General features: G+C 43.7%; 1 protein-coding gene across 1 annotated transcript in view; it reads left to right on the top strand.

Annotated features, from left to right (window-relative positions):
* LOC133564118 (rho GTPase-activating protein 20-like) overlaps positions 1 to 16155 on the top strand; it is a 46302-nt gene that overhangs the window by 18622 nt on the left and 11525 nt on the right. Inside the window, exons 4-9 of the mRNA XM_061918244.1 lie at positions 2312 to 2461; positions 2595 to 2636; positions 5655 to 5739; positions 5825 to 5902; positions 13012 to 13078; positions 13268 to 13453. Coding sequence (XP_061774228.1) covers positions 2312 to 2461; positions 2595 to 2636; positions 5655 to 5739; positions 5825 to 5902; positions 13012 to 13078; positions 13268 to 13453 — 608 coding nt within the window. The remainder of the gene's footprint in view (positions 1 to 2311; positions 2462 to 2594; positions 2637 to 5654; positions 5740 to 5824; positions 5903 to 13011; positions 13079 to 13267; positions 13454 to 16155) is intronic.

Genomic DNA, 16155 nt, shown 5'->3' with positions numbered 1-16155 from the left:
CCACCTTACTGCCTTCTCTACCACTTTACTGCCTTCACTACCACCTGACTTCCTGCACTACTACCTACTTACTTCCCTACCACCTTACCTTAATACCTACTTTCTTCACTACTACCTTACTACCTTTGTCCTTCACTACAATCGTACCTTATCCTCAACTACTGCCTTATCTTACTACCTTTTCCTTCACTGCCACCTTACCTTACTACCTACTTACTTCACTTCTACCTTACGACCTCTTTCCTTCTTTACCATCTTACCTTACTACCTTATCCTGAACTACTGCCTTATCTTACTACCTTTTTCCTTCACTGCCACCTTACCTTACTACCTACTTACTTCACTTCTACCTTACGACCTCTTTCCTTCTCTACCATCTTACCTTACTACCTTATCCTGAACTACTGCCGTGTCTTACTACCTTTTTCCTTCACTACCACCTTACCTTACTACCTACCTACTTCACTTCTACCTTACATACGTACCTTCCTCCTCTCTACCTCCTTGCTACGACTGCATACATTTGACTTTCCATCCTTCCATATTTCCTTCCTCACTGCTTCCTTCAACCCTCCTTAAACTCCGCCCCCTTCCATCACCACCCTCCTGTTCTCCCCGTGAAAACTCCCTCCTCGTCTCGCGTTTCCTCCACTTCTCCCTCGTCTTTTCCCCAACATGTCATTATTTTCCAGCCAATTAAATCCACAGCGAGCCTGGCCGGGATCAAAGTCTGGGGCTCCCGCCCGGCCTCTCGAAGAGTCCCAGGCACCGAAATAGAAACCGCATGCGTGCCTGGAGTCCTCCTTCCTCTGTAATCACACTCCTCCTGGTGGCGCTAACCCAAGGCGCTGTTTTAGGAAGGGGAAGATAGCGCCGTCATTCATTAGCTGTCTTCCTGGAGCAGGTGGCCAAAAATACACTCCGACTCGCTTCCACATTTCTTCTTTCTATTTGGAGCTTCTATTGGCTGCTCAGCCCTAGGGTTGCTTCATCCGTTCATCTGCGGAACCTCAGACTTCCACCGAGTTGTGGAGTCAAAATAGACTCCTGGTTAGAATGACTCAATGTTCTAAGATGGCGCCAAGTGTTTCAATCCATGATTTGGAGGTTTACACTTCCGAAATTAGCTAATAAGCTAGCCTTAAGCATTAGCATGCTAATATAAGAGATGTTAGCTTACTTCTAAGGTGGCGCTAAGTGTCCAAATCCATGATTTTTAGGTTTAAATTTCCAAAATTAGCTAATAAGCTATCATAAAACATTAGCATGCTAATATAAGAGATGTTAGCATACTTCTGAGGTGGCGCTAAGTGTCCAAATCCATGATTTTTAGGTTTAAACAAACAAAATGTGTGGAAAGGCTAGTATAAAATATTAGCATGCTAACAATAGCGTGGAGCTATAGTTGGCATGATAACTTTTCAGCTAATGTAATTTTAGAGCTTAAAATAGTGCATTTCAATAGTCAGAGCAATCATAGGAAGAATGCTCGCTTGTCCTTTGTTCTCATGCGTTAACCTTAGCATGCTAACATTTTATGCTAGCTTTTTAACACTTTTTGTTTGTTTGAACCTAAAAATTATGGCTTTTGATACTTGGCCCCATCTGTGCCAACATCTCATATTAGCATGCTCATGTTAGCATACTAACAGTTTTATGATAGCTGTTCAGCTATATGTGTATGTTTACACACAAAAAAAGTTAATTTTGATATTATCTTTGACGTAAACTAACTTGGTCTAAGTCATCATGCTAACGGTTTATGCTAGCTTTTTACCTAAATGTGTATGTTTCAAGCTAAAAAGCATGTATTTTGATACTAGCCGCTATCTTAAAATGTTTCTTATATCAACATGCCAAAATTAGCTTGTTCAGCTTTTATGCTAGATTTTTTTTCACTATTTTTATATGTTCACACCTAAAAATCATAAGCTTTTAATACTTGGCACCATCTTAGACGTATGCTAACGTCTTTAATATTAGCATGATAATGGTTTATGATAGCTTATTAGCTCATTTTGTAAGTTTAGACCTCAAAATCATGGATTTGGACACTTTGCGCCACTTTAGAAGTACGCTAACGTCTCTTGTATCAGCATGCTAACGTTATGATTGCTCTGACTATCGAAATGCACTATTTTTAGCTGTAAACATACATTAGCTGAAAAGCTAGCATAAAACTTAAGTATGTTACAGTTAGCATGCTAATATATGATATGTTATTTCCAGAAGTAACCTTGATTTCTAGGTAAAAAGATACAAGTTGGTTAAAAAGCTAGCATGCTAAGGTTAGCATGCTAACCCCCTGCAGGTCTCCCACTCACTTCAAGGCCAAGGCGCAGGTGCGAGTGTGTGAGATGTGGACGGCCGGCTGCACGGAGGAGGTGTGCGAGGGCAGCACCAGTCCAGAGAGGAGCTTCGTCATGGGCTGGCCGACCTGCAACTGCGTGGCCACCTTCAGGTGAGCACCCGGAACCTTCCCGTCCCGCTTCAATGTGGACGATTAGCGCTAAGGAGCAGACGGACGTGACACAACGTCCACCCTCACTTTCTTGTCTTCGTCATCTTTTGTAAGCTCCTCTCTCCTCCTGCAGCTCGGAGGAGGACAAGGAGACCTGGCTGGCGCTCATCCAGAGGTAAACAACAGCTCCCCTGGCTTTACCTTTTCTTCCTCTGACACTTCTGATCCCATCAAAACTGTGGGAGAAGAAGGCCGTCAAAAAAGAGGAGCATTTGTCATGGGAATTCTGGGTAATCTGTGCGTTTTGGAGCGACAAGAAATAATTGCTAGCGTGTCCCAAGTGGGCCAAACGTTTTGATTCTTCAACGGTTCCGATCGGATGCAAACTGTGGTAAAAGAAGACCGTCAAAAAGGGGCAAATTTTATTGGAAAACCTGGAATTCTGGGTAATTTATTGAATTTTGGAAAGAAAAAAAATAATTGCTACCGTGTCCCAAGTGGGCCAAACGTTTTGATCCTCAAATGGTTCCAATCAGATGAAAACTGGGGAAGAAGAAGACCGTCAAAATGCAAAATGGGCAGAATGCTCCCACCTGCAAAGACATGCACCTGGGGATAGGCCCCTCCCACCTCCAAAGACATGCACCTGGGGATAGGCCCCTCCCATCTCCAAAGACATGCACCTGGGGATAGGCCCCTCCCACCTCCAAAGACATGCACCTGGGGATAGGCCCCTCCCACCTCCAATGACATGCACCTGGGGATAGGCCCCTCCCACCTCCAAAGACATGCACCTGGGGATAGGCCCCTCCCACCTCCAAAGACATGCACCTGGGGATAGGCCCCTCCCACCTCCAATGACATGCACCTGGGGATAGGCCCCTCCCACCTCCAAAGACATGCACCTAGGGATAGGCCCCTCCCATCTCCAAAGACATGCACCTGGGGATAGGCCCCTCCCACCTCCAAAGACATGCACCTGGGGATAGGCCCCTCCCACCTCCAAAGACATGCACCTGGGGACAGGCCCCTCCCACCTCCAAAGACATGCACCTGTGGATAGGCCCCTCCCACCTCCAAAGACATGCACCTGGGGATAGGCCCCTCCCACCTCCAAAGACATGCACCTGGGGATAGGCCCCTCCCACCTCCAAAGACATGCACCTGGGGATAGGCCCCTCCCACCTCCAAAGACATGCACCTGGGGATAGGCCCCTCCCACCTCCAATGACATGCACCTGGGGATAGGCCCCTCCCACCTCCAAAGACATGCACCTGGGGATAGGCCCCTCCCACCTCCAATGACATGCACCTGGGGATAGGCCCCTCCTACCTCCAAAGACATGCACCTGGGGACAGGCCCTTCCCACCTTCCGCCATCCTAGTCACTGCCGTTGTGTCCTTAGGCAAGACACTTTACCCACCTGCTCCCAGTGCCACCCACACTGGTTTAAATGTAACTTAGATATTGGGTGTCACTATGTAAAGCGCTTTGAGTCACTTGAGAAAAGCGCTATATAAATATAATTCACTTCACATGCACCTGGGGATAGGCCCCTCCCACCTCCCAAGACATGCACCTGGGGATAGGCCCCTCCCACCTCCAAAGACATGTACCTGGGGATAGGCCCCTCCCACCTCCAAAGACATGCACCTGGGGATAGGCCCCTCCCACCTCCAAAGACATGCACCTGGGGATAGGCCCCTCCCACCTCCAAAGACATGCACCTGGGGATAGGTTGATTGGCAACACTAAATGGTCCCTAGTGTGTGAATGTTGTCTGTCTATCTGTGTTGGCCCTGCGATGAGGTGGCCACTTGTCCAGGGTGTACGCCCCCCCCCCCCCCCCCCCCCCCCCGCGACCCGAAAAAGGAATAAGCGGTAGAAAATGGATGGATGGTTATGGAAAACCTGGAATTCTGGGTAGTCTGTGCATTTTGGAAAGAGAAAAAACAATTGCTAGCGTGTCCCAAGTGGGCCAAACGTTTTGATTCTCGAACTGTTTTGATCGGATGCAAACTGTGGGAGAAGAAGGCCGTCAAAAAGGGGCAAATTGTTTTGGAAAACATGGAATTCTGGGTAATTTATTGAGTTTTGGAAAGACAAAAAAATAATTGCTGGCGTGTCCCTGCTGAGCCCAAAGTTTTGATTCTTGAAAGGTTCCAATTCGATGAAAACTATGGAAGAAGAAGGCGATCAAAAAAGAGGAGTGTTTTTTATGGAAACCCTGGAATTCTGGGTAATTTTTGCGTTTTGGAATGACATAAAAAACAATTGCTACCGTGTCTCAACTGAGCCAAACTTTTTGATTCTTCAACAGTTCTGATGGGATGCAAAGTGTGAGCATGAGAGCTGTAAAAAGTGAAGGACAGAAGGCTCTAATAACCACTACTAGTGTTACTTTTATAAAAAGAGGAAGTATTGACATAGAATACTACATGTGTGATAATAATACATATTTATACATAACACAGTGTAATATAATACTAGAAGTGGCAGATATATACCTTGTGAAATGACTTATTTACACAGTAAATGTTTATTTCCATACCTTAATTGTTTCCAGTGTCTGTAACACGGCAGTAAAACGGCTGATCAAACAAAACAGAAGTCATGGTCATGGACCCACTAGCTGGGCAAGCTAGCTCTCCAATCCGTCGAAAAGACTCAATAACTCCACGGTGACCTTTTGGTGAATTTGTCAAACTGAAATAATACAAAAATAATGCCGTTGTAAGTTAATAATCAGCACATTAGCTAATGCTAATTAAACTAGCGTGATGACATTACACTAGCAGGTACACAGAAGCATGAAAACACTCCTACTGACATCACACAAGGGACTCTTTAGTAAGTAAGAATAGTTTTAGTTATATTGCAAAACTTACAAATGTTGCTTAGAGCGATGAATGAAGAATCCATGTGAGTAGTAACGCTATGGATGGCTAGAAGACGGAATGGCGCTTCCTGTTAAAAGCGCAATATAAACAGGGGGAGTGAGCGAACTGGTCCAAAAGATGACGCCATAGCACAAACAATAACACATCTTTGCTTGTTGTTTTGTTCTATGTCCATCAGCGGGGAAACATCCATAAATTAGCCGCGCTGTGTTATAAGACGCAGGGTTCAAAGCCTAGGGCAAAAATACTTTCAAAGTGTGACCTAGCGTCTGTTCTGCCGCTGTGTGCTCAGTGGGATCAGCGAGGGAAAGCGCAGCGACGACCCCAAGACTGTCCCGCTGAAGATATTTGCCAAGGACATGGGAAACTGCGCTTACGTGAGATTCTCCTTCCTCGCACTTTGTTGTCGGGAATAAATCCTTCTGCTCACATAACACCTGTGGTCTTTGTCTCGCCGCTCAGGCCAAGACTCTGGCGGTCCACAACACCGACACCACCACCGACGTCATCCACACCGCTCTGATGCAGCTGGGGATATCGGTGAGAGCCTAGCCTAGCCTAGCCTAGCCTAGCCTAGCCTAGCCTAGCCTAGCCTTACATTGACTGTAAAGCTGTCAGTAACCTGAGAAAATGTATTTTAGTGAGTGCTGAGCTAACATTGTTAGCCCACGCTAGTCTTGTTGGTTAGCATTAGCAGTTAGCCTAGAGTCCTGGAAGCCATATCAGGAGTATCCAATGAGTAATGGGCCAGGATGTGGTAGGCCACTTTGATACCATGTGGCTGGCCACAATAAATTATACGACAAACCACATTAATTGGAGTGGAGGGTCACCATAAAATGACATGATGGACAACATTAATGATGTGCAGACAACATTAAATGACGTGGCGGTCTACAATTAATGATATGACGGACCACATTAAATGAGTGGCAGGCCACTATAAAAAATTTTGACAGACCAGATTAATGATGTGGCAGACAACATTAAATGAAGTGGCGGTCTACAATTAATGATATGACGGACCACATTAAATGAGTGGCAGGCCACTATAAAAATTTTTGACAGACCAGATTAATGATGTGGCAGACAACATTAAATGAAGTGGCAGTTCACAATTAATGATATACAGACCACATTAAATGATGTGACAGTCCACGATAAAATGATATGACAGACCACGTTAAATGATGTGGCCTGCCACAATAGAATTTAATGACAGACCACATTAATGATGTGGCAGACAATATAAAATGACGTGGCGGTTTACAATCAATGATATACAGACCACGTTAAATGAAGTGGCAGGCCACAATAACATTTAATGACAGACCACTTTAATGATGTGGCAGTCCACAATTAATGATATACAGACCACGTTAAATGATGTGGCAGGCCACAATAAAATTTAATGACAGACCACATTAACGACGTGGGAGTCCACAATAAAATTATATGACAGACCACATGAAATGATGTAGCAGGCCACAATAAAATTATATGACAGACCACATGAAATGATGTAGCAGGCCACAATAAAAGGATATGACGGACCACGTTGAATAAAGTGGCAGACCAGATGTGCTCTGCGTCAACAACCCTGACAAGAGATCAGTGCCAGGGTCTAGACTTCCAAAGCCAGTTCCAGTAGTCAGGTTGTGTAAAAGCTAAATAAAAAGAGAATACAACAAATCCTTTTCAACTTATATTCAAGTGAATAGACTGCAAAGACAAGATATTTCATCTTCACACTGACAAACAACATTTTATTTAGCAAATAATCATGAAGTTAGAATGTAATGGCAGCAACACATGTCCAAAAAGGCATTTTTACCAGTGTGTTACATGGCCTTTCCTTTGAACAACACTCAGTGCAGGTTTGGGAACTGAGGAGACACATTTTTGAAGTGGAATTCTTTCCCATTCTTGCTTGATGTACAGCTTAAGTTGTTCAACAGTCTCCTGCCTCATATTTTAGCCTGCACACATTTTCTATGTCTGGACTACAGGCAGGCCAGTCTAGTACCCGCACTCTTTTACTATGAAGCCACGCTGTTGTAACACCTGGCTTGGCATTGTCTTGCCGAAATAAGCAGGGGCGTCCATGATAACAACATATGTTGCTCCAAAAGCTGTATGTACCTTTCAGCATTAATGGTGCCTTCACAGATGTGTAAGTTAGCCATGCCTAGAACACACTAATACACCCCCATACCATCACACATGCTGCCTAGAACACTTTCACCCTACAACAATCACTAATACACCCCCATACCATCACACATGCTGCCTAGAACACTTTCACCCTACAACAATCACTAATACACCCCCATACCATCACACATCCTGCCTAGAACACTTTCACCCTACAACAATCACTAATACACCCCCATACCATCACACATGCTGCCTAGAACACTTTCACCCTACAACAATCACTAATACACCCCCATACCATCACACATGCTGCCTAGAACACTTTCACCCTACAACAATCACTAATACACCCCCCATACCATCACACATGCTGACTAGAACACTTTCACCCTACAACAATCACTAATACACCCCCCATACCATCACACATGCTGCCTAGAACACTTTCACCCTACAACAATCACTAATACACCCCCATACCATCACACATGCTGCCTAGAACACTTTCACCCTACAACAATCACTAATACACCCCCATACCATCACACATGCTGACTAGAACACTTTCACCCCCCTACAACAATCACTAATACACCCCCATACCATCACACATGCTGCCTAGAACACTTTCACCCTACAACAATCACTAATACACCCCCATACCATCACACATGCTGCCTAGAACACTTTCACCCTACAACAATCACTAATACACCCCCATACCATCACACATGCTGCCTAGAACACTTTCACCCTACAACAATCACTAATACACCCCCATACCATCACACATGCTGCCTAGAACACTTTCACCCTACAACAATCACTAATACACCCCCATACCATCACACATGCTGCCTAGAACACTTTCACCCTACAACAATCACTAATACACCCCCATACCATCACACATGCTGCCTAGAACACTTTCACCCTACAACAATCACTAATACACCCCCATACCATCACACATGCTGCCTAGAACACTTTCACCCTACAACAATCACTAATACACCCCCATACCATCACACATGCTGCCTAGAACACTTTCACCCTACAACAATCACTAATACACCCCCATACCATCACACATGCTGCCTAGAACACTTTCACCCTACAACAATCACTAATACACCCCCATACCATCACACATGCTGCCTAGAACACTTTCACCCTACAACAATCACTAATACACCCCCATACCATCAACACATGCTGCCTAGAACACTTTCACCCTACAACAATCACTAATACACCCCCATACCATCACACATGCTGCCTAGAACACTTTCACCCTACAACAATCACTAATACACCCCCATACCATCACACATGCTGCCTAGAACACTTTCACCCTACAACAATCACTAATACACCCCCATACCATCACACATGCTGCCTAGAACACTTTCACCCTACAACAATCACTAATACACCCCCATACCATCACACATGCTGCCTAGAACACTTTCACCCTACAACAATCACTAATACACCCCCATACCATCACACATGCTGCCTAGAACACTTTCACCCTACAACAATCACTAATACACCCCCATACCATCACACATGCTGCCTAGAACACTTTCACCCTACAACAATCACTAATACACCCCCATACCATCACACATGCTGCCTAGAACACTTTCACCCTACAACAATCACTAATACACCCCCATACCATCACACATGCTGCCTAGAACACTTTCACCCTACAACAATCACTAATACACCCCCATACCATCACACATGCTGCCTAGAACACTTTCACCCTACAACAATCACTAATACACCCCCATACCATCACACATGCTGCCTAGAACACTTTCACCCTACAACAATCACTAATACACCCCCATACCATCACACATGCTGCCTAGAACACTTTCACCCTACAACAATCACTAATACACCCCCATACCATCACACATGCTGCCTAGAACACTTTCACCCTACAACAATCACTAATACACCCCCATACCATCACACATGCTGCCTAGAACACTTTCACCCTACAACAATCACTAATACACCCCCATACCATCACACATCCTGCCTAGAACACTTTCACCCTACAACAATCACTAATACACCCCCATACCATCACACATGCTGACTAGAACACTTTCACCCTACAACAACCACTAATACACCCCCATACCATCACACATGCTGACTAGAACACTTTCACCCTACAACAATCACTAATACACCCCCATACCATCACACATGCTGCCTAGAACACTTTCACCCTACAACAATCATTAATACACCCCCATACCATCACACATGCTGCCTAGAACACTTTCACCCTACAACAATCACTAATACACCCCCATACCATCACACATGCTGCCTAGAACACTTTCACCCTACAACAATCACTAATACACCCCCATACCATCACACATGCTGCCTAGAACACTTTCACCCTACAACAATCACTAATACACCCCCATACCATCACACATGCTGCCTAGAACACTTTCACCCTAGAACAATCACTAATACACCCCCATACCATCACACATGCTGCCTAGAACACTTTCACCCTACAACAATCACTAATACACCCCCATACCATCACACATGCTGCCTAGAACACTTTCACCCTAGAACAATCACTAATACACCCCCATACCATCACACATGCTGCCTAGAACACTTTCACCCTACAACAATCACTAATACACCCCCATACCATCACACATGCTGCCTAGAACACTTTCACCCTACAACAATCACTAATACACCCCCATACCATCACACATGCTGCCTAGAACACTTTCACCCTACAACAATCACTAATACACCCCCATACCATCACACATGCTGCCTAGAACACTTTCACCCTACAACAATCACTAATACACCCCCATACCATCACACATGCTGCCTAGAACACTTTCACCCTACAACAATCACTAATACACCCCCATACTATCACACATGCTGCCTAGAACACTTTCACCCTACAACAGTCCCCATGGTTCTTTTCTTCTTTGTTCCAAAGGACACAACATCCACAGTTTCCAAAAACAATGTGAAATGTGGACTCGTCAGACCACAGAACACTTTTCCACTTTGCATCAGTCCATCTTAGATGAGCTCAGGCCAAGTGAAGCGTTTCTGGGTGTTGTTGATAAATGGCTGTGGCTTTGCATAGTAGAGTTTAAACTTGCACTTACAGATGTAGCGACCAACTGTAGTTACTGACAGTGATTTTTTGAAGTGTTCCCGAACCCATGCGGTGATATCCTTTACACACTGATGTGGTTATTTGATGCCTGAGGGATGTAGGGTGTGTAATATCATGGCTTGCGTGCAGTGATTTCTCCACATTCTCTGAACCTTTTGATGATATTACGGAGCGTAGATGGTGAAATCCCTAAATTCCTTGCAATAGCTGCTTGAGAAATGTTGTTCTTCAACGATTTGCTCAGGCATTTGTTGACAAAGTGGTGACCCTCACCCCGTCCTTGTTTGTGAATGAGTGAGCATTTCATGGAAGCTGCTTTTATAGCCAATCATGGCACCCACCTGTTCCCAATTAGCTTGTTCACCTGTGGCATGTTCCAAATAAGTCTTTGATGAGCATTCCTCAACTTCCTCACTCTTTTTTGCCACTTGTGCCAGCTTTTTGAAACATGTTGCAGTCATCCAATTCCATATGAGATAATATTTGAAAAAAAACCCACAGTTTGTCAGTGTGACGATGAAATATTTTGTCTTTGCAGTCTATTCAATTGAATATAAGTTAAAAGGATTTGTTGTATTCTCATCCTACAAATAAATAAATATATATAAAATAAATATAAACAGAATACAATGATTTGCAAATCCTTTTCAAGCCATATTCAGTTGAATATGCTACAAAGACAACATATTTGATGGTCAAACTCATAAACTTTATTTTTTTTGGGCAAATAATCATTAACTTTAGAATTTGATGCCAGCAACACGTGACAAAGAAGTTGGGAAAGGTGGCAATAAATACTGATAAAGTTGAGGAATGCTCATCAAACACTTATTTGGAACATCCCACAGGTGTGCAGGCTAATTGGGAACAGGTGGGTGCCATGATTGGCTATAAAAACAGCTTCCCAAAAATGCTCAGTCTTTCACAAGAAAGGATGGGGCGAGGTACACCCCTTTGTCCACAACTGCGTGAGCAAATAGTCAAACAGTTTAAGAACAACCTTTCTCAAAGTGACATTGCAAGAAATTTAGGGATTTCAACATCTACGCTCCATAATATCATCAAAAGGTTCAGAGAATCTGGAGAAATCACTCCACGTAAGCGGCATGGCGGGAAACCAACATTGAATGACCGTGACCTTCCATCCCTCAGACGGCACTGTATAAAAAACCGACATCAATCTCTAAAGGATATCACCACATGGGCTCAAGAACACTTCAGAAAACCACTGTCACTAAATACAGTTCGTCGCTACATCTGTAAGTGCAAGTTAAAGCTCTACTATGCAAAGCCAAAGCCATTTATCAACAACATCCAGAAACGCCGCCGGCTTTTCTGGGCTCGAGATCATCTAAGATGGACTGATGCAAAGTGGAAAAGTGTCCTGTGGTTTGATGAGTCCTCATTTCAAATTGTTTTGGGAAATATTCGACATTGTGTCATCCAAACCAAAGGGGAAGCGAACCATCCAGACTGTTATCGACACAAAGTTGAAAAGCCAGCATGTGTGATGGTGTGGGGGTGTATTAGTGCCCAAGACATGGGTAACTTACACATCTGTGAAGGTACCATTAATGCTGGAAGGTACATACAGCTTTGGAACAACATATGCTGCCATCTAAGCGCCGTCTTTTTCATCGACGCCCCTGTTTATTTCAGCAAGACAATGCCAAGCCACATTCAGCAAGTAAAAAATAGTGCGGGTACTTTCCTGGCCCGCCTGCAGTCCAGACCTGTCTCCCATGGAAAATGTGAAGCGTAAAATAGGACAGCGGAGACCCCGGACTGTTGAAGGACTGAAGCTCTACATAAAACAAGAATGGGAAAGAATTCCACTTTCAAAGCTTCAACAATTAGTTTCCTCAGTTCCCAAAGGTTATTGAGTGTTGTTAAAAGAAAAGGTTATGTAACACAGTGGTGAACATGCCCTTTCCAACTACTTTGGCACGTGTTGCAGCCATGAAATTCTAAGTTAATTATTATTTGCCCAAAAAAAATAAAGTTTGTGAGTTTGAACATCAAATATGTTGTCTTTGTAGCATATTCAACTGAATATGGCTTGAAAAGGATTTGCAAATCATTGTATTCTGTTTATATTTACATCTAACACCATTTCCCAACTCATATGGAAACAGGGTTTGTATTTAGCATTTCCACAGGGTGACAAGTTGGCTGGTTTTAGTGTAAGTACGTGACGTACCACTAGGAGGTGTGTTTGCTGGTTTGTAAAGTTGTCTACAAAGTGCCGGCACGTGTTTATGAGGTCGAATCAAAGTGTTTGTGACTGCAGGGCTGCGTGAAGGACCACAGGTTGTGGGTCAGCTCCAGCAAGGACGAGCCGCCATACCCGCTCATCGGTGAGGAGGCCGTCTTCTTCTGCTTCTGCTCAAAAGTCCACATCTGCTCTCAGGCGCTCCTTTGATCTTGCGGCGGTATTTCCGCCACATTTCTTTCTGGAGGCGTGTGTTCTTTTCCCTCCGATTGAAAAGACGGGAGTAGCCTGTGAGAGATGATGACCTTCTCACGGTGACACGTCTCCCACCCAGGACACGAGTTCCCCTTCAGCATCAAGATGAGCCACGTGCGAGATGGCGGCGGGGGAGGGAGGGACCCCACCAGCCCCCTGGACAGTCCCGAGGTCCTGCTCCTGGATCAGTGCCTACCCCCGGACACCCAGTGCCAGTTCATCCTCAGACCCAGCAAGGTCAGCCACAGTCCGGCTGCATTCACAGGTGAGGACTACAACGTCTTGTGGGTCCCCGGGGACCCCCAATTCTTCAACTTAAATGCAATATTTCCAATAATAAAACAGTTGACATGTACTGTAAATTCTGGACTATATGCCGCTACTATTTCCTCACACTTTGAACCCTGCGGTTTTTAAAACGGTGCAGCTAATTCATGGTAAGTGGTTAATGGTTGTACTTGTACAGCACTTTTCTACACCTTTTTAAGGAGCCCAAAGCGCTTTGACAGTATTTCCACATTCACCCATTCACACACTGATGGTGGGAGCTGCCATGCAAGGCGCTAACCAGGACCCATCAGGAGCAAGGGTGAACTGTCTTGCCCAAGGACACAACAGACATGACAAGGATGGTAGAAGGTGGGGATTGAACCAGTAACCCTCAGATTGCTGGCACGGCCACTCTCCCAACTTTGCCACGCCGTCCCACTAAAGCACCATTTTAAGATGTTTTAGTGTTTAAAGAATGTATAAATGAGGGTAAAAACAGAGATAATATCAAAGCATTGCCTATTCATTCAAATGAATCACTGTCTGTTTCAGTCACTACAGTAATGTTGACATACACAGGAACCACATGGGTTAGCCTACTCTATACAGTATTTACAACCTTACTAGTGTTCTCTTCACAGCCACAGGTGGTTCATCTAGGTATTGACATTATATATACATTACTTTGTCTGTTTTAGCCACTATAGTAAATACAATTTGTCTTGACATCCACAGGAACCACATAGGTTAGTCTACTCTATACAGTATTTACAACCTTACTAGTGTTCACTTCACAGCCACTTAGAAGGTGCGTTCTTGTTTGGGCTATGGCGCCGTCTTTTGGACGAGTTGGTTCACTGCAGCTGCTGCAGTGTCCTTCCATGATCTGTGTCCGCACTGAGACGGGTAGTTCGTGAGTTCAAACCCTGCCCGAGTCATACCAAAGACTATAAAAATGGAAGCCATTACCTCCCTGCTTGGCACTCAGCATCAAGGCTTGGAATTGGGGGTTATAAATCACCAAAAATGATTCCCAGGCATGGCCACCGCTACTACTCACTGCTCCCCTCATTTCCCAGTAGGTGAACAAGGATAATGGGTCATAATGCAGAATATAATCTCACCACACCCAGTGTGTGTGTGTGACTATCAATGGTACTTTAACTTATTAAAGTGCCGTTATAACTTCTAGCCGTCCGTAGCGTTTTTACTTGTAAGGATTCTTCATTCATCGCTCTAAGCAATGTTTGTAAGTTTTACAATATAACTAAAACAATTCTTACTTACTAAAGTGTCCCATGTCTGTCGGAGTGTTTTCATGCATAGTTGTACCTGCTATCGTGATGTCCTCAAACTAGCGTCGTTAACATTAGCTAATTTGCCAACACATTTACGAGTGTCTGTGTTATAGTGACATTCTTTTTGTATTGTTTCACTTTCACCAATTCCTCAGTAAATTCACCAAAACGTCAGCGTGGAGTTATTGAGTCTGTTTAGCTGGTTGGAGAGCTAGCTTGCGCAGCTAGTGGGTCCATGACCATGACTTCTGTTTTGTTTGTTTAGCCGTTTTACTGCCGTATTAAAGACTCCGTTTGGAAACAATTAAGGTATGTAAATAAACATTTACAGAATATTTTTGGGTAAATAACTCATTTCACAACGTGTATACCTGCGGCTTATAGTCCCAAAAACACAGTAGTTGGAGCCTTGAAGGGGTTTAAATGACACTTTTAGTAGGATTTGCACATTTCAAAGGAAAATACTTGGTTTTATTTAGCTTTTATAGAAAAAAGCGTTATAAAATAATAACTTCACAGTACATGAAAAAAATGGCAGTCATAAAGGGAGTCAACGGGGCCCAAAAGGGTCCCAGGGAACTCCCGTGTATACTCACTCAGTAGCCTGGGCTAGAAATAACTTAGCAAAGAATGAACATTGCAGACTCTGAGAGTCATTCCTTCATAACTTCTGTGGCCAACGTTCTAACTTTTACACGTTCTGTCTTTAAAGGCAATCAAAAAAGACGCACAACGATCCCAAGTCTCGTATTTGATCCTATAATGTACATAATACTCTATTATGTGTGTACATATACATGTGTGTATATATGCATATGTGTGTGTGTGTATATATATATATATATATATATATATATATATATACATATATATATATAAATCCACGTGTGTGTGTATATATATGTGCGTGTGTATATATAATATATATATGTGTGTACATATACATGTGTGTATATATGCATATGTGTGTGTATATATACATTTATACGCGTATATGTATATGTACATATATATGTATGTGTATATATATACACGTGTGTGTGTATATGAATAAATATATATATAAAATTATTTTTGTTTTTGTGTTTTTTGAACCCAATGCGACCCACAAGTCAGAAAGTTTGGACACCCCTGCTTTACAAAGGAGTGGGCGCATAAAAGGGGCGGGGTCATGCAGGTAGGGGCGTGTCACGATACAACGCCAGTTCAGGTTTTGATGAGAAAATGCTGCTCACGCTGACAAGTGAGGACTGGAAGGTCCAGATGAGGTTTTTGGTTGGTTGTGAAATAAGTCAGAGACCACAGTCCCTCTGGGGGCTCAGAAAGAAAAACCTGGTAAACAAATAAGAAGATTTTGGAGACGGCCATATTTGCTGGTGGTGTGCAACATGTTGCCTCA

Source organism: Nerophis ophidion, linkage group LG13, assembly GCF_033978795.1.
Source record: "Nerophis ophidion isolate RoL-2023_Sa linkage group LG13, RoL_Noph_v1.0, whole genome shotgun sequence".
NCBI classification, from domain to species: domain Eukaryota; kingdom Metazoa; phylum Chordata; class Actinopteri; order Syngnathiformes; family Syngnathidae; genus Nerophis; species Nerophis ophidion.
Note: the sequence above shows the minus strand (reverse complement) of the source record. Positions and strands in the feature narration are given on the sequence as shown.